This window comes from Oncorhynchus tshawytscha, linkage group LG13 (assembly GCF_018296145.1).
Source record: "Oncorhynchus tshawytscha isolate Ot180627B linkage group LG13, Otsh_v2.0, whole genome shotgun sequence".
Taxonomy (NCBI): domain Eukaryota; kingdom Metazoa; phylum Chordata; class Actinopteri; order Salmoniformes; family Salmonidae; genus Oncorhynchus; species Oncorhynchus tshawytscha.
Window position 1 is genome coordinate 17,723,660 of NC_056441.1, and position 19,944 is coordinate 17,743,603.

A 19,944-nucleotide genomic window follows, 5' to 3' on the forward strand; every position below is an offset into this window, starting at 1 on the left:
TGTGACAGGTTTCACAAAGCAGGGCCAGATGTCTAGAGTTGAGAGGAAAGACAGAGCCATGCCTAATCTCCATGTGCTGTAGTGTGATAACCACAGCCATGTAACCCACACCACCACCACACTGCCCGGGGCCCGGGCTGAAGCAGGGGCTGGTGTTGGTCGGGGGTTGGGGCCGGGGCTGAAGCAGGGTCTGGAGTTGGTCGGGGTTGGGGCCGGGACTGAGGCAGGGGCTGGGGTTGGTTGGGGTTTGGGCCTGGTGCTGAAGCAGGGGCTGGAGTTGGTCGGGGTTGGGGCCGGGGCTGAAACAGGGGCTGGAGTTGGTCGGGGTTTGGGCCCGGGCTGAAGCAGGGGCTGGAGTTGGTCGGGGTTGGGCCCGGGCTGAAGCAGGGTCTGGTGTTGGTCGGGGTTGGGGCCGGGGCTGAAACAGGGGCTGGAGTTGGTCGGGGTTGGGGCCCGGTGCTGAAGCAGGGGCTGGAGTTGGTCGGGGTTGAGCCCGGGCTGAAGCAGGGTCTAGAGTTGGTCGGGGTTGGGGCAGGGACTGAAACAGGGGCTGGTGTTTGTCGGGGTTGGGGCCGGGACTGAAACAGGGGCTGGTGTTGGTCGGGGTTGGGGCCGAGACTGAAACAGGGGCTGGTGTTGGTCGGGGTTGGGGCCGGGACTGAAACAGGGGCTGGTGTTGATTGGGGTTGGGGCCGAGACTAGAGCTTGAACCAGATGGTTTGTGTCAACGGCTGAGGGAGAGATGGCGGGTGAGGGGAAATATGGGGAGAGATGGAGAGAAAGAAAGAGATGCAAAGGGAAAGAGAATGACAAAAAGAGGGATGGAGGTTGAATGGGACCAATGGTGTATTTTAATAGCCAGTAGCCTCTCTCTCTCTCTCTCTCTCTCTCTCTCTCCAATTGTTTTCCCTCTCCCCCACCCCCCTCTCTCGCTCTCTCTAATTCATTAAGGCCTAATAAATTAGACTGTCTGGGGAATGACAGCCTGCTACAGACAGAATGAGTTATGGTTAGGACAGCAGAGGGGGAGGGGTGAGAGGTACAGGGAGGGAGGGAGAGAGAAAGGTGAGAGAGAGGGGTGAAAGGTAGAGGATAGTAACATGTTGACAAGATGTGTGTGTTTGGTGTGTAATTGTGTGTGTGTGTCTAAATCTTTGTCTCTGTGTGCTTACCCTGAGTGTGTGAGCATGGAGTGGGCCTGGGTAATGACTGAGTTGGACTGGGCAGAGGGCAGTGCTTGCTGTCCAGCCATGCTGCAGCTTAGACCGCTCATACCACCATGGGACTGTGGTTGGTGTTGGGAGTGGGGCTGGGGCTGGTTCACACATGATGATCCATTCTGAGGGAGACTCTGAGTCTGAGAGACAAGGAAGAGAAGACTTGTTTTAATATGTATTCTGTTGTTGTTTGAATGAATACACACGTCTAAATACCAATTTTACATCTTGGAGTGGGTGGCATTGTGTGAGTGTGTGTTGTGGGTCTGCAGCAAAGTGGGTGTGTGCGTGAATGCGTGGGTGTGTGTGTGAATGCGTGTGTGTGCGCGCATCTGTGTGTGTCTGTTCATTATGTGTCAATCTGTCTGGATGCTTACCCTGCCAATAAGAACGTGATCACCTGGTGTCTCTTACCTGCCGCAGGTCAAATATCTAAACCTGCCTGAATGTTTGTGTGTGTCTGTCCGTTATGTGTCAATCTGTCTGGATGCTTACCCTGCCAATAAGAACGTGATCACCTGGTGTCTCTTACCTGCCGCAGGTCAAATATCTAAACCTGCCTGAATGTTTGTGTGTGTCTGTCCGTTATGTGTCAATCTGTCTGGATGCTTACCCTGCCAATAAGAACGTGATCACCTGGTGTCTCTTACCTGCCGCAGGTCAAATATCTAAACCTGCCTGAATGTCTGTCTGACTCTCACTCACCTTTCAATCAATACTTTCCCATCAGTCAAAATACCTGCCAACCTGGCAGTGGTGTAAAGTACTTAAGTAAAAATACTTTTAAGTTCTACTTAAGTCGTTTTTGGGGGTATCTGTACTTTCCATCACTATTTATATTTTTGACAACATTTACTTTTACCTCACTACATTCCTTAAGAAAATAATGTACTTTTAACTCCACTACATTCCTCCATACATTTTCCCTGGCACCCAAAAGTACTCGTTACATTTCGAATGCTTAGCAGAACAAGAAAATGGTCCAATTGACTCACTTATCAAGAGAACATCCCTACTGCCTCTGATCTGGCAGACTCACTCAACACACATGCTCCATTTGAAAATTATCTCTGAGTGTTGGAGTGTACCCCTGGCTATTATTATAAAAACTATAAAAGGTTTCCTTAATATTACTTTTACTCAAGTAGGACAGTTGGGTACTTTTCCCATCACTGACCCTGGTGACGGTCTCCTATGTGTTTGTCTGTTCCATTTGCTAGTTTCATACAACAGCCTCGAAACCTTGCTGGCTCTTTCTGGGTATCTGTAGAGCACATTGTGACAATTGCTGATGTAAAAAGGACTTTCAAAAAATAAATATGATTTGATTTGAAACCTAGCAGGCAAAACTATCAGTATGCTCTCTGGATACGGTGTTTAACGTGCTAGTACAGTAATTACTGTCATGATAAATGACAGTTTTGTTAGTTCAAGTCCATAGAGATAGAAAACTCTATTGCCCAAAAGCCTGTTTTAGCATGGGCAGCGCCATTGAGGACTTTCACCATTTTGAAGTAGTCAACTGGGTGGGACTTCCTATGGGTTAAGGAAGGATCACATAATTCCATCCAGCTCACCAGGAGCCAATGAATTATACTCTTGAGCAAATATTCCATTACTGCAGGTATATCGCCAACCTTGGCTTTATACCAGTTCAAACAACACACTCTAGGTGGCAGTGTGCACCCTTTAAGTTTGTTTGCCAACTCATAGAAGTAGTAGAAGTGGAGATGGCCTTCAATGGCACTGGCCGTGCTCTCACAAATTGGACAGATACAATGATGCAATGTCTATGCTAGACGGAAATAGGAAGTCGGAAATAGGAAACTAGTCGGAAACATGTAACTGCTTTTAGTTATACACGTGCTGCGTTCAACGATTCAGAAAGCCTGACATTTTGGAGTTTCCTAGTTCCAACTAGCATATGTTCAAGTCTCATCCGCTTGCTCTATATGTCTGAGATTTCATGGGAAATGTAGTTTTTTCGTGTGTAACCTGTTTAATGTTCTGCTCTTCCTGTGCCTGGCGGAACTCCTGTTCGATCTCATTGAAGAGACCCACCTCCTCACAGTTACGCAGGAAACGGGTCGGCGTTGGGGTCTGGTCTGATCACACATAGCACAGAGAGAGCAAACAGACGTTAAGCATCAAACAGATATCATAACAACCATGATATTGCTACATTTACATTGTAGTCATTTATCCTGAGCGACTTACAGGAGCAAATTAGGGTTGAGTGCCTCGCTCAAGGGCACATCAACAGATTTTTCACCTAGTTGGTCCAGGGATTCTGGCCCAATGCTCATAACCACTAGGCATATGGAAGTACACAGATAAGTTTTGGTTGTGGCAGAGACCGATATAACCAGCACCTCAGGCAGTTTACAGCTGGCATGGTTTCAACATCACTGGAACTATGTTCAACTTGTTTTGTGTAGCCTTCCCTACACCACCATGACACCATGACAGCCTTCCCAGCAGATCACGAGGCTTTAGGGTGATGGTTCCCCTAGCCACTGATTTTGGGTCAGTTTTGCATCTTCCTCACTAATGGCTAAGGTTAGGATTGGGGGTGGGGAAGCTGTCCTATATCTGCACTTAGGGGAAACTTCACCCAAGAGCGATCACCATAGTAACCAAGATAAGATCAGACAGAGACTGATTCTCTCACCTATAGTCTAAACTATCAGGGTTGAAAGGTCGCGAGGTCAGGAATCAAGAGTCACAAGCTCGGCACTCCTTTGTTTTGACAGGAGATTTCCTCCAGGAGGGCTGAGTGTCTACAGGCCCCTGCAGGATAGAACCTGACTGGTGTGGGTCAAAGGTCAACAGAGATGTTTAAGCCCAGAGAGACAGACAGCCGTTGCCACGGTAACAGACAGACAGGGTCTTCGTCTGGCCTGCACGATTGAGAGTGTGTTTTTGTCTGAGGCTGAGCCTTGGCCACCAGTGCTCTAGTCTGCTGTGGATCGACTGTTCTCTTCTCGTCTCTGTATGTGCTGCAAATACTATAGTATCTTACCACTACTGGTTATCAATACAAGTCATCAGTATACTGTACTGTTCTCTACGTCATTGTTTTTTCATCAACCACAGAAGAGGTCACACGCGCATGCAAAGACGTAAACACACACACACACACAGACGAACATGAATACACATGCTCACACACACATGCATACACACACACACATGGTCATATACACACGGACACACAGGCCTGAACCAGACAACACAACGCTTGTGTGACAGACAGTCGGTCAGAGAGGTGAAGGGGGGAGGGAGGGAGGAGAGAGGAGAGGAGAGGGGGAGGGATAAGACTTATCAGAAAACTTGTATTCTACCGATCGGAAGGGACGAGAAATATTATCATACCAGTCAGACACACAAACTCTACACTAAAAAATCCTGACAGACTGAGAACATTAGTGAAACACAAATAAAGAACTCTGGGTAATAAGTTAATAAGGGTGAAACATGGGGACGGAGAACGAGAGAACAAAAGAGTCAGGGTGAAACAGAAAAGGAAAAAGAGGGAATCTATGGCTTTGGAGGTTATCCTTGACTGGAAACAGAATAGAAATAATCATCATTACAAAGCTAATGTCCTCTCTATGCTGTCTACATCTATACATGTTCTTCTCACCTGCGAGGGGATCAGCCTTGGTGGAGGAGAACTTGAGGGTCATCTCATGCTTGTGTCTGTGGATCATTAGGTGGTCTTCTGTTTGGAACCGCTGTATGGGGCGAAGAGCGAGAGAGATCAACTTAGCATGCTCACTAAAACATTGATTTATGGAATGACTTGTTAAGTGGCATAGATTTATCAAATCTGACTTATGATAAAATAAGATTATTAGATATCAAATCATCATGCAGTGAAGAGATTGTTTACGAGAGGTCCACACACACACACCTGCGAGCAGCCAGGAGCGCTGCACCTATATGGCCGGTCCTGTTCATCATTCATCTCTATTACAAACCTACAGTCAGAAAGACAAGAGGAGAGACAAACACACAGTCAGAGAGACAAGAGGGGAGATAACCCCACAGTCAGAGAGACAAGAGGGGAGATAACCCCACAGTCAGAGAGACAAGAGGGGAGATAACCCCACAGTCAGAGAGACAAGAGGGGAGATAACCCCACAGTCAGAGAGACAAGAGGGGAGATAACCCCACAGTCAGAGAGACAAGAGGGGAGATAACCCCACAGTCAGAGAGACAAGAGGGGAGATAACCCCACAGTCAGAGAGACAAGAGGGGAGATAACCCCACAGTCAGAGAGACAAGAGGGGAGATAACCCCACAGTCAGAGAGACAAGAGGGGAGATAACCCCACAGTCAGAGAGACAAGAGGAGAGACAAACCCACAGTCAGAGAGACAAGAGGAGAGACAAACCCACAGTCAGAGAGACAAGAGGAGAGACAAACCCACAGTCAGAGAGACAAGAGGAGAGACACACCCAAAGTCAGAGAGACAAGAGGAGAGACAAACCCACAGTCAGAGAGACAAGAAGAGAGACAAACCCACAGTCAGAGAGACAAAAGGAGAGACAAACCCACAGTCAGAGAGACAAGTGGAGAGGCAAACCTACAGTCAGAGAGACAAGAGGAGAGGCAAACCCACAGTCAGAGAGACAAGAGGAGAGACAAACCCAAAGTCAGAGAGACAAGAGGAGAGACAAACCCACAGTCAGAGAGACAAGAGGAGAGACAAACATAAATGGTCAGCATTTTAAGAGTGACTTAAAGTCAGCAACAATCTGGACATCCTTTTGGTTTAAGATCAAGTCAGATCCGATCTGACATAATCAAATCCGAATAACACTGACTATACAATATATATAGTATACACGACTAATACAACTTGAAACCAATCCAATTCTAGCAGTAGTGGCCCATACCCACTGATGAAGGATGACTGTTGGGACGGAACCTTATCTCAAAGACAACGATCCAGTCACTGTGAGTGTGACACACCGTAGGGCCCTGAGTTTTTCCCAATCAGTATGTGATAGAGAAGATTCAGGGCATCATTTTCATAGTGCAAAAGAATTGTACAAACTGCAAAAAATACCATAAACCTCATTATAATCTGCCAGCTTGATTTAATTAGAAACTTTTCTTCAACATTGTGCCTTATAAACAGACACAAATGGCTGTTAATATGTCTACTAGACCTGACTGAATGGCACTCTACTCTTAGGTAGAGGTGGGCATTATGGACAAAAATTGGTAACACTTTACTTGACACCCAGCGTCATAACACGCTAGGACATGGTCATAATCATGTCAAAATGTTATAACAGCTGACATAACTTGTCATAACACGCTAGGACATGGTCATAATCATGTCAAAATGTCATAACAGCTGACATAACTTGTCATAACACGCTAGGACATGGTCATAATCATGTCAAAATGTCATAACAGCTGACATAACTTGTCATAACATGCTAGGACATGGTCATAATCATGTCAAAATGTCATGATAGCTGACATAACTTGTCATAACACGCTAGGACATGGTCACAATCATGTCAAAATGTCATAACAGCTGACATAACTTGTCATAACACGCTAGGACATGGTCATAATCATGTCAAAATGTCATAACAGCTGACATAACTTGTCATAACATGCTAGGACATGGTCATAATCATGTCAAAATGTCATAACAGCTGACATAACTTGTCATAACACGCTAGGACATGGTCATAATCATGTCAAAATGTCATAACAGCTGACATAACTTGTCATAACACGCTAGGACATGGTCATAATCATGTCAAAATGTCATGACAGCTGACATAACTTGTCATAACACGCTATGACATGGTCATAATCATGTCAAAATGTCATGACAGCTGACAACTTGTCATAACACGCTATGACATGGTCATAATCATGTCAAAATGTCATGACAGCTGACATAACTTGTCATAACACGCTATGACATGGTCATAATCATGTCAAAATGTCATGACAGCTGACATAACTTGTCATAACACGCTATGACATGGTCATAATCATGTCAAAATGTCATGACAGCTGACATAACTTGTCATAACACTGTCATGACCCATATATTTACACCTGTTGTGACATGTATTGTGTTATTTTATGGCTGGTTATGACATCATCAGTCTTGTCCTGCTCCTGAAATCTGCTCCTGCCTTCATCCCAGTCATCAGAAACAGAGCATTGGGGTAGTTACATGTCTAACATCAATGTGTGTGCAATTACAATGCAATTTAATATGGTCAATTTCAGAAAATGTTATATAACATAAGCATACTGTTGACAAGTAATCTATGGTGTAATGGAATGTGTTGCCCTGTGTGGTAGGTTTTGTGGGTTTTGAAACTTATTTAGGTGTCATAACCAGCCATAAAATAACGCAATAAATGTCACAACAGGTGTAAATATGTGTGTCATGACAGTGTTATGACCATATTATGACAGGTTATGACACGTTATATCTGCTGTTCTGACATTAAGACATGGTTACGACCATGTCATGACGTGTTATGGCGCTGGGTGTCAAGAGTTAACCAAAAATTCATATTGCGATAAATTGCCTGAATTGATGCTTTAATAATAAATAGAAGGATAAGTTTATAACATTAATGTGCACAACTGTTCTTTAAATGATCCTTTCAACTACTACTACTAGATTGATGGTTGTAGCCAATCACCAATATTAGCAAACTTCTTTCATTTCAAACTTCACATTTCTCTAGTATAGGCTACTTATCGTAATGATATGAACAGCACATCTTGACTTGAGATGTGATTCAAGTTTAAGTAGACTGTAGACCTATGTTGTCCTTCCCTTTGTTAGAGAGCACTCAAGAAGTCCCATTTCTGAACAACACAAGCATTGAGACTTGAGGAAGACTTGTGAGAGATTTGAGAGTTAGGGACAGAGGGTTCATGCTAACCCCAAGCTGACCCCTACCACAGCAGTGAAATGAAGATGGAGGAGGGGGGTTGATGGGGGTAATTATGAACTATTAGAAATGCTAGCTCTTCATTTTCCACTGAGACCAGGATCTAGTGAACTCTGACACGCCAGACATTCCTCATGGCCGTGTCGAATACGTCCTATGGCCCAGGGCTCTGGTCAAACGTTGTGCACTATATAGGTAATAGGGTGCCATTTGGGATGCAGACAGAGGTGTGTCTGAGTCAGGACACAGATTTTCAGGAGAGCTGATGCCTGGGTTTTATGAGGAGAGCTGATGCCTGGGTCTTATGAGGAGAGCTGATGCCTGGGTCTTATGAGGAGAGCTGATGCCTGGGTCTTATGAGGAGAGCTGATGCCTGGGTCTTATGAGGAGAGCTGATGCCTGGGTCTTATGAGGAGAGCTGATGCCTGGGTCTTATGAGGAGAGCTGATGCCTGGGTCTTATGAGGAGAGCTGGGTTGGTTGGTTGGAAAACTCTTCAAAGGTGTTTTATTTCTTAACTGGCAGCGTCCTCTGAGAAGGCTGCTTCTGTCAACTATAGAAAGACAACAGAAAGACACCCACACATTATGCTGCCATCTTTATTGACAATGTTTTGATCCACAACCATCTTTGTAATGTCCCTTTATATCAAGGAATTTATCGTTTCAGCTTGAGCTCTTTATGACCTTAGTCTCTCTAGCCTTGAAGATGGAGTCCTTAACGATCAAACTGCCACGTCCGTTTGTGATATTACAACAACAAAGACTGCAAACAACCAACTCTGTTTTTTTCCTCTGACATCATTGCATGTGTGATAGAACAGCAGCATATGTACTGCAATTTTTAACCTTGATGCTCCTCAGCTCTGCTTCATCAACAAAACAATAACAACCTGTTTCCCCTACTGTGGATTCCACCTTTAAACATCAGTGACCATGATGACCAGCCCTGCGCATGGATGCAGAATACACCGGTCGTCGGTTGGCCATAGAGGTTAGCCACCATACATTCAGCCACATTACAGTGGTCACTAAGGCAACTATTTCCATGGTGAAATGTGATTAATCACTCCAGAGAACGTGTTTCCACTACTCCAGAGTCCAATGGTGGCAAGCTTTACACCACTCCGGCCGACGCTTGGCATTGCGCATGGTGATCTTAGGCTTGTGTGCAGCTGCTCGGCCATGGAAACCCATTTCATTAAGCTCCCAACAAACAGTTCTTGTGCTGAGGTTGGTTCCAGAGGCAGTTTGTTACTCGTTAGGCAGTGTTGCAACGAAGGACAGATGAGATTTAGGCGCTTCAGCACTCGGTGGTCCTGTTCTGTGAGCTTGTGTGGCCTACCACTTCGCATCTGAGCCATTGTTGCTTCTAGAAGTTTCCACTTCACAATAACAGCACTTACAGATGACCGGGGCAGCTCTAGCAGGGCAGAAATTTGACAAACTGACTTGTTGGAAAGGTGGCATCCTATGACGGTGCCACGTTAAAAGTCACTAAAGCTCCCGGGTGACGCAGTGGTCTAAGGCACCGCATTGCTCTGTCGCAGCCTGGCCGCGACCGGGAGGTCCATGAGGCGACGCACAATTGGCCTAGCGTCGTCCGGGTTAGGGAGGGTTTGGCCGGTAGGGATATCCTTGTCTCATCGCGCACCAGCGACTCCTGTGGCGGGCTGGGCGCAGTGCACGCAGACCAGGTCGCTAGGTGTATGGTGTTTCCTCCGACATATTGGTGCGGCTGGCTTCCGGGTTGGATGCGCATTGTGTCAAGAAGCAGTGCGGCTTGGTTGGGTTGTGTTTCGGAGGACGCATGGCTCTCGACATTCGTCTCTCCCGAGCCCGTACGGGAGTTGTAGTGATGAGACAAGACAGTAACTACTAACAGTTGGATACCACGAAATTGGTATCTTAAATTTATACACCTGTCAGCAACAATTGTTTGGCTGAAATAGCTGAATCCACTAATTTGAAGGGGTGTCCACATACTTTTGTATATAAAGTGTACACACACTTCACTGAGGTAGGTTTAGCCTGAGAGAGTGGGGATATTTTATTTATATTGTATTTAACCTTTATTTAACTAGGCAGTTAAGAACAAATTCTTATTTACAATGACGGCCTAGCCCTGTCAAACCTTAACCCGGACGACGCTGGGCCGATTGTGCGTCGCGCTATAGGACTCCCAAACACGGCCGGGTGTGACACAGCCTGGAATCGACCAGGGTCTGTAGTGACACCTCTAGCCCTGAGATGCAGTGCCTTAGACCGCTGGGAGACAAAGTGGCGTTTTGGTTGAGGGGGGATATATGGACACACTCACACTAATGTTCAAGTTATGAGGGAGAGGAGAGAAAGGGAGGAGGAGGGGTTGAGAGATATAAAAGGTGAGTGACAGAGAGAGGATGAGGGGTACAGAGAGATTTAGAGACTGACAGAGAGAGGATGAGGGGTATAGAGAGATTTACAGACTGACAGAGAGAGGATGAGGGGTATGGAGAAATTTACAGAGTGACAGAGAGAGGATGAGGGGTATAGAGAGATTTACAGACTGACAGAGAGAGGATGAGGGGTACAGAGAGATTTACAGACTGACAGAGAGAGGATGAGGGGTACAGAGAGATTTACAGACTGACAGAGAGAGGATGAGGGGTACAGAGAGATTTAGAGACTGACAGAGAGAGGATGCGGGGTACAGAGAGATTTACAGACTGACAGAGAGAGGATGAGGGGTACAGAGAGATTTACAGACTGACAGAGAGAGGATGAGGGGTACAGAGAGATTTACAGACTGACAGAGAGAGGATGAGGGGTACAGAGAGATTTACAGACTGACAGAGAGAGGATGAGGGGTACAGAGAGATTTACAGACTGACAGAGAGAGGATGAGGGGTACAGAGAGATTTACAGACTGACAGAGAGAGGATGAGGGGTACAGAGAGATTTACAGACTGACAGAGAGAGGATGAGGGGTACAGAGAAATTTACAGAGTGACAGAGAGAGGATGAGGGGTACAGAGAGATTTACAGAGTGACAGAGAGAGGATGAGGGGTACAGAGAGATTTACAGACTGACAGAGAGAGGATGAGGGGTACAGAGAGATTTACAGACTGACAGAGAGAGGATGAGGGGGACAGAGAGATTTAGAGACTGACAGAGAGAGGATGCGGGGTACAGAGAGATTTACAGACTGACAGAGAGAGGATGAGGGGTACAGAGAGATTTACAGACTGACAGAGAGAGGATGAGGGGTACAGAGAGATTTACAGACTGACAGAGAGAGGATGAGGGGTACAGAGAGATTTACAGACTGACAGAGAGAGGATGAGGGGTACAGAGAGATTTACAGACTGACAGAGAGAGGATGAGGGGTACAGAGAGATTTACAGACTGACAGAGAGAGGATGAGGGGTACAGAGAGATTTACAGACTGACAGAGAGAGGATGAGGGGTACAGAGAGATTTACAGACTGACAGAGAGAGGATGAGGGGTACAGAGAGATTTACAGAGTGACAGAGAGAGGATGAGGGGTACAGAGAGATTTAGAGACTGACAGAGAGAGGATGAGGGGTATAGAGAGATTTACAGAGTGACAGAGAGAGGATGAGGGGTACAGAGAGATTTAGAGACTGACAGAGAGAGGATGAGGGGTACAGAGAGATTTACAGAGTGACAGAGAGAGGATGAGGGGTACAGAGAGATTTAGAGACTGACAGAGAGAGGATGAGGGGTACAGAGAGATTTACAGAGTGACAGAGAGAGGATGAGGGGTACAGAGAGATTTAGAGACTGACAGAGAGAGGATGAGGGGTACAGAGAGATTTACAGACTGACAGAGAGAGGATGAGGGGTACAGAGAGATTTACAGACTGACAGAGAGAGGATGAGGGGTACAGAGAGATTTACAGACTGACAGAGAGAGGATGAGGGGTACAGAGAGATTTAGAGACTGACAGAGAGAGGATGAGGGGTACAGAGAGATTTACAGAGTGACAGAGAGAGGATGTGGGGTACAGAGAGATTTAGAGACTGACAGAGACAGGATGAGGGGTACAGAGAGATTTACAGACTGACAGAGAGAGGATGAGGGGTACAGAGAGATTTAGAGACTGACAGAGAGAGGATGCGGGGTACAGAGAGATTTAGAGACTGACAGAGAGAGGATGCGGGGTACAGAGAGATTTACAGAGTGACAGAGAGAGGATGAGGGGTACAGAGAGATTTACAGACTGACAGAGAGAGGATGAGGGGTATAGAGAGATTTACAGAGTGACAGAGAGAGGATGAGGGGTATAGAGAGATTTACAGAGTGACAGAGAGAGGATGAGGGGTATAGAGAGATTTACAGAGTGACAGAGAGAGGATGAGGGGTATAGAGAGATTTACAGACTGACAGAGAGAGGATGAGGGGTATAGAGAGATTTACAGAGTGACAGAGAGAGGATGAGGGGTATAGAGAGATTTACAGACTGACAGAGAGAGGATGAGGGGTATAGAGAGATTTACAGACTGACAGAGAGAGGATGAGGGGTACAGAGAGATTTACAGAGTGACAGAGAGAGGATGCGGGGTACAGAGAGATTTACAGACTGACAGAGAGAGGATGAGGGGTACAGAGAGATTTACAGACTGACAGAGAGAGGATGCGGGGTACAGAGAGATTTACAGACTGACAGAGAGAGGTTGCGGGGTACAGAGAGATTTACAGACTGACAGAGAGAGGATGCGGGGTACAGAGAGATTTACAGACTGACAGAGAGAGGATGCGGGGTACAGAGAGATTTACAGACTGACAGAGAGAGGATGCGGGGTACAGAGAGATTTACAGACTGACAGAGAGAGGATGCGGGGTACAGAGAGATTTACAGACTGACAGAGAGAGGATGAGGGGTATAGAGAGATTTACAGAGTGACAGAGAGAGGATGAGGGGTACAGAGAGATTTAGAGACTGACAGAGAGAGGATGCGGGGTACAGAGAGATTTAGAGACTGACAGAGAGAGGATGCGGGGTACAGAGAGATTTACAGACTGACAGAGAGAGGATGCGGGGTACAGAGAGATTTACAGACTGACAGAGAGAGGATGAGGGGTATAGAGAGATTTACAGAGTGACAGAGAGAGGATGAGGGGTACAGAGAGATTTAGAGACTGACAGAGAGAGGATGAGGGGTACAGAGAGATTTAGAGACTGACAGAGAGAGGATGAGGGGTACAGAGAGATTTAGAGACTGACAGAGAGAGGATGAGGGGTACAGAGAGATTTACAGACTGACAGAGAGAGGATGAGGGGTACAGAGAGATTTACAGAGTGACAGAGAGAGGATGAGGGGTACAGAGAGATTTACAGAGTGACAGAGAGAGGATGAGGGGTACAGAGAGATTTACAGAGTGACAGAGAGAGGATGAGGGGTATAGAGAGATTTACAGAGTGACAGAGAGAGGATGAGGGGTATAGAGAGATTTACAGACTGACAGAGAGAGGATGAGGGGTACAGAGAGATTTACAGACTGACAGAGAGAGGATGAGGGGTACAGAGAGATTTACAGACTGACAGAGAGAGGATGAGGGGTACAGAGAGATTTACAGACTGACAGAGAGAGGATGAGGGGTATAGAGAGATTTACAGACTGACAGAGAGAGGATGAGGGGTATAGAGAGATTTACAGAGTGACAGAGAGAGGATGAGGGGTATCAAGAGATTTACAGACTGACAGAGAGAGGATGAGGGGTATAGAGAGATTTACAGACTGACAGAGAGAGGATGAGGGGTATAGAGAGATTTACAGACTGACAGAGAGAGGATGAGGGGTACAGAGAGATTTAGAGACTGACAGAGAGAGGATGAGGGGTACAGAGAGATTTACAGACTGACAGAGAGAGGATGAGGGGTACAGAGAGATTTACAGACTGACAGAGAGAGGATGAGGGGTACAGAGAGATTTAGAGACTGACAGAGAGAGGATGAGGGGTACAGAGAGATTTACAGACTGACAGAGAGAGGATGAGGGGTACAGAGAGATTTACAGACTGACAGAGAGAGGATGAGGGGTACAGAGAGATTTACAGACTGACAGAGAGAGGATGAGGGGTACAGAGAGATTTACAGACTGACAGAGAGAGGATGAGGGGTACAGAGAGATTTAGAGACTGACAGAGAGAGGATGAGGGGTATAGAGAGATTTACAGAGTGACAGAGAGAGGATGAGGGGTATAGAGAGATTTACAGACTGACAGAGAGAGGATGAGGGGTACAGAGAGATTTACAGACTGACAGAGAGAGGATGAGGGGTATAGAGAGATTTACAGAGTGACAGAGAGAGGATGAGGGGTATAGAGAGATTTACAGACTGACAGAGAGAGGATGAGGGGTACAGAGAGATTTACAGACTGACAGAGAGAGGATGAGGGGTACAGAGAGATTTACAGAGTGACAGAGAGAGGATGAGGGGTATAGAGAGATTTACAGACTGACAGAGAGAGGATGAGGGGTACAGAGAGATTTACAGACTGACAGAGAGAGGATGAGGGGTATAGAGAGATTTACAGACTGACAGAGAGAGGATGAGGGGTATAGAGAGATTTACAGACTGACAGAGAGAGGATGAGGGGTATAGAGAGATTTACAGAGTGACAGAGAGAGGATGAGGGGTACAGAGAGATTTACAGACTGACAGAGAGAGGATGAGGGGTATAGAGAGATTTACAGAGTGACAGAGAGAGGATGAGGGGTACAGAGAGATTTACAGAGTGACAGAGAGAGGATGAGGGGTACAGAGAGATTTACAGACTGACAGAGAGAGGATGAGGGGTATAGAGAGATTTACACTGACTGTACAAAACATTATGAACATAATAGAGACTGACCAGGTGAATCCAGGTGCTATGATACTTTTTTGATGTCACTTGTTAAATTCACTTCAATCAGTGTAGATGAAGGGGAGGAGACAGGGTAAAGAACGATTTTTAAGCCTTGAGACAATTGGACATGGATTGTGTTGTGTGCCATTCAGAGCGTGAATGGGCAAGAAAAAAGATTTAAGTGCATCTGAACTGGGTATGGTAGTAGATGCCAGGCGCACCGGTTTGTGTCAAGAACTGCAACACTCCTGGGTTTTTCACGCTCAACAGTTTCCGTGTGTATCAAGAATGGTCCACCACACAAAGGACATCCAGCCACCTTGACACAACTGTGGGACAAATTGGAGTCAACATGGGCCAGCATCCCTATGGAACACTTGACACCTTGTGAGTCCATGCCCCAACACATTGAGGCTCAATTCAATATAAGGAAGGTGTTCTTAATGTTTTGTACACTCCGTGTAAAAGGTGACTGACAGAGAGAGAGGAGGAGGTGTAGAGATATAAAAGGTGACTGACTGACAGAGAGGAGGAGGTGTAGAGATATAAAAGTTGACTGACTGACAGAGAGAGGAGGAGGTGTAGAGATATAAAAGGTGACTGACTGACAGAGAGGAGGAGGTGTAGAGATATAAAAGGTGACTGACTGACAGAGAGAGAGGAGGAGGTGTAGAGATATAAAAGGTGACTGACTGACAGAGAGAGAGGAGGAGGTGTAGAGATATAAAAGGTGACTGACTGACAGAGAGAGAGGAGGAGGTGTAGAGATATAAAAGGTGACTGACTGACAGAGAGAGGAGGAGGTGTAGAGATATAAAAGGTGACTGACTGACAGAGAGAGAGGAGGAGGTGTAGAGATATAAAAGGTGACTGACTGACAGAGAGGAGGAGGTGTAGAGATATAAAAGGTGACTGACTGACAGAGTTGAGGAGGTGTAGAGATATAAAAGGTGACTGACTGACAGAGAGGAGGAGGTGTAGAGATATAAAAGGTGACTGACTGACAGAGAGGAGGAGGTGTAGAGATATAAAAGGTGACTGACTGACAGAGAGAGAGGAGGAGGTGAGATATAAAAGGTGACTGACTGACAGAGAGAGAGAGGAGGAGGTGAAGAGATATAAAAGGTGACTGACTGACAGAGAGAGAGGAGGAGGTGAAGAGATATAAAAGGTGACTGACTGACAGAGAGAGAGGAGGAGGTGTAGAGATATAAAAGGTGACTGACTGACAGAGAGAGAGGAGGAGGTGTAGAGATATAAAAGGTGACTGACTGACAGAGAGAGAGGAGGAGGTGTAGAGATATAAAAGGTGACTGACTGACAGAGAGAGAGGAGGAGGTGTAGAGATATAAAAGGTGACTGACTGACAGAGAGGAGGAGGTGTAGAGATATAAAAGGTGAGTGACTGACAGAGAGAGGAGGAGGTGTAGAGATATAAAAGGTGACTGACTGACAGAGAGAGGAGGAGGTGTAGAGATATAAAAGGTGACTGACTGACAGAGAGAGGAGGAGGTGTAGAGATATAAAAGGTGACTGACTGACAGAGAGAGAGGAGGAGGTGTAGAGATATAAAAGGTGACTGACTGACAGAGAGAGAGGAGGAGGTGTAGAGATATAAAAGGTGACTGACTGACAGAGAGAGAGGAGGAGGTGTAGAGATATAAAAGGTGACTGACTGACAGAGAGAGAGGAGGAGGTGTAGAGATATAAAAGGTGACTGACTGACAGAGAGAGAGAGGAGATGTAGAGATATAAAAGGTGACTGACTGACAGAGAGAGAGGAGGAGGTGTAGAGATATAAAAGGTGACTGACTGACAGAGAGAGGAGGAGGTGTAGAGATATAAAAGGTGACTGACTGACAGAGAGGAGGAGGTGTAGAGATATAAAAGGTGACTGACTGACAGAGAGAGGAGGAGGTGTAGAGATATAAAAGGTGACTGACTGACAGAGAGAGGAGGAGGTGTAGAGATATAAAAGGTGACTGACTGACAGAGAGAGAGGAGGAGGTGTAGAGATATAAAAGGTGACTGACTGACAGAGAGAGGAGGAGGTGTAGAGATATAAAAGGTGACTGACAGAGAGAGAGGAGGTGTAGAGATATAAAAGGTGACTGACTGACAGAGAGAGGAGGAGGTGTAGAGATATAAAAGGTGACTGACTGACAGAGAGGAGGAGGTGTAGAGATAAAAGGTGTGACTAGAGATATAAAAGGTGACTGACTGACAGAGAGGAGGAGGTGTAGAGATATAAAAGGTGACTGACTGACAGAGAGAGAGGAGGAGGTGTAGAGATATAAAAGGTGACTGACTGACAGAGAGAGGAGGAGGTGTAGAGATATAAAAGGTGACTGACTGACAGAGAGAGAGGAGGAGGTGTAGAGATATAAAAGGTGACTGACTGACAGAGAGAGAGGAGGAGGTGTAGAGATATAAAAGGTGACTGACTGACAGAGAGAGAGGAGGAGGTGTAGAGATATAAAAGGTGACTGACTGACAGAGAGAGAGGAGGAGGTGTAGAGATATAAAAGGTGACTGACTGACAGAGAGAGAGGAGGAGGTGTAGAGATATAAAAGGTGACTGACTGACAGAGAGAGAGGAGGAGGTGTAGAGATATAAAAGGTGACTGACTGACAGAGAGAGAGGAGGAGATGTAGAGATATAAAAGGTGACTGACTGACAGAGAGAGAGGAGGAGGTGTAGAGATATAAAAGGTGACTGACTGACAGAGAGGAGGAGGGTAGAGATATAAAAGGTGACTGACTGACAGAGAGGAGGAGGTGTAGAGATATAAAAGGTGACTGACTGACAGAGAGAGGAGGAGGTGTAGAGATATAAAAGGTGACTGACTGACAGAGAGAGAGGAGGAGGTGTAGAGATATAAAAGGTGACTGACTGACAGAGAGGAGGAGGTGTAGAGATATAAAAGGTGACTGACTGACAGAGAGAGAGGAGGAGGTGTAGAGATATAAAAGGTGACTGACTGACAGAGAGAGGAGGAGGTGTAGAGATATAAAAGGTGACTGACTGACAGAGAGAGAGGAGGGTGTAGAGATATAAAAGGTGACTGACTGACAGAGAGAGAGGAGGAGGTGTAGAGATATAAAAGGTGACTGACTGACAGAGAGAGGAGGAGGTGTAGAGATATAAAAGGTGACTGACTGACAGAGAGAGGAGGAGGGTAGAGATATAAAAGGTGACTGACTGACAGAGAGGAGGAGGTGTAGAGATATAAAAGGTGACTGACTGACAGAGAGGAGGAGGTGTAGAGATATAAAAGGTGACTGACTGACAGAGAGGAGGAGGTGTAGAGATATAAAAGGTGACTGACTAAGGAGGAGTGTAGAGATATAAAAGGTGACTGACTGAGAGAGAGAGGAGGAGGTGTAGAGATATAAAAGGTGACTGACTGACAGAGAGAGAGGAGGAGGTGTAGAGATATAAAAGGTGACTGACTGACAGAGAGGAGGAGGTGTAGAGATATAAAAGGTGACTGACTGACAGAGAGGAGGAGGTGTAGAGATATAAAAGGTGAGTGACTGACAGAGAGAGGAGGAGGTGTAGAGATATAAAAGGTGACTGACTGACAGAGAGAGGAGGAGGTGTAGAGATATAAAAGGTGACTGACTGACAGAGAGGAGGAGGTGTAGAGATATAAAAGGTGACTGACTGACAGAGAGAGAGGAGGAGGTGTAGAGATATAAAAGGTGACTGACTGACAGAGAGAGGAGGAGGTGTAGAGATATAAAAGGTGACTGACTGACAGAGAGGAGGAGGTGTAGAGATATAAAAGGTGACTGACTGACAGAGAGGAGGAGGAGTGTAGAGATATAAAAGGTGACTGACTGACAGAGAGAGAGGAGGAGGTGTAGAGATATAAAAGGTGACTGACTGACAGAGAGAGAGGAGGGTAGAGATATAAAAGGTGACTGACTGACAGAGAGAGAGGAGGAGGTGTAGAGATATAAAAGGTGACTGACTGACAGAGAGAGGAGGAGGTGTAGAGATATAAAAGGTGACTGACTGACAGAGAGAGGAGGAGGTGTAGAGATATAAAAGGTGACTGACAGAGAGAGAGGAGGAGGTGTAGAGATATAAAAGGTGACTGACTGACAGAGAGAGAGGAGGAGGTGTAGAGATATAAAAGGTGACTGACTGACAGAGAGGAGGAGGTGTAGAGCTATAAAAGGTGACTGACTGACAGAGAGAGAGGAGGAGGTGTAGAGATATAAAAGGTGACTGACTGACAGAGAGAGAGGAGGAGGTGTAGAGATATAAAAGGTGACTGACTGACAGAGAGAGAGGAGGAGGTGTAGAGATATAAAAGGTGACTGACTGACAGAGAGAGAGGAGGAGGTGTAGAGATATAAAAGGTGACTGACTGACAGAGAGAGAGGAGGAGGTAGAGATATAAAAGGTGACTGACTGACAGAGAGGAGTGTAGAGATATAAAAGGTGAGTGACTGACAGAGAGAGGAGGAGGTGTAGAGATATAAAAGGTGACTGACTGACAGAGAGAGAGGAGGAGGTGTAGAGATATAAAAGGTGACTGACTGACAGAGAGAGAGGAGGAGGTGTAGAGATATAAAAGGTGACTGACTGACAGAGAGAGAGGAGGAGGTGTAGAGATATAAAAGGTGACTGACTGACAGAGAGGAGGAGGTGTAGAGATATAAAAGGTGACTGACTGACTGAGAGAGAGGAGGAGGTGTAGAGATATAAAAGGTGACTGACTGACAGAGGAGGAGGAGGTGTAGAGATATAAAAGGTGACTGACTGACTGACAGAGAGTAGAGAGGAGGAGGAGGAGGTGTAGAGATATAAAAGGTGACTGACTGACAGAGAGAGAGGAGGAGGTGTAGAGATATAAAAGGTGACTGACTGACAGAGAGAGAGGAGGAGGTGTAGAGATATAAAAG

At 45.9% G+C, this 19,944-nt stretch overlaps 1 protein-coding gene across 2 annotated transcripts in view; it reads right to left on the reverse strand.

Annotated features, from left to right (window-relative positions):
* The window catches only part of LOC112264407 (cyclic AMP-responsive element-binding protein 5), a 37,060-nt gene that overhangs the window by 12,495 nt on the left and 4,621 nt on the right, over positions 1-19,944 (reverse strand). For both annotated transcript variants that reach the window (XM_024440995.2, XM_024440997.2), the window contains exons 2-5: positions 5,134-5,200; positions 4,864-4,954; positions 3,213-3,322; positions 1,173-1,357 (exon numbers count right to left, since the gene is read on the reverse strand). In XM_024440995.2, coding sequence (XP_024296763.1) covers positions 1,173-1,357; positions 3,213-3,322; positions 4,864-4,954; positions 5,134-5,187 — 440 coding nt within the window. In that variant the 5' untranslated portion in view covers positions 5,188-5,200. The remainder of the gene's footprint in view (positions 1-1,172; positions 1,358-3,212; positions 3,323-4,863; positions 4,955-5,133; positions 5,201-19,944) is intronic.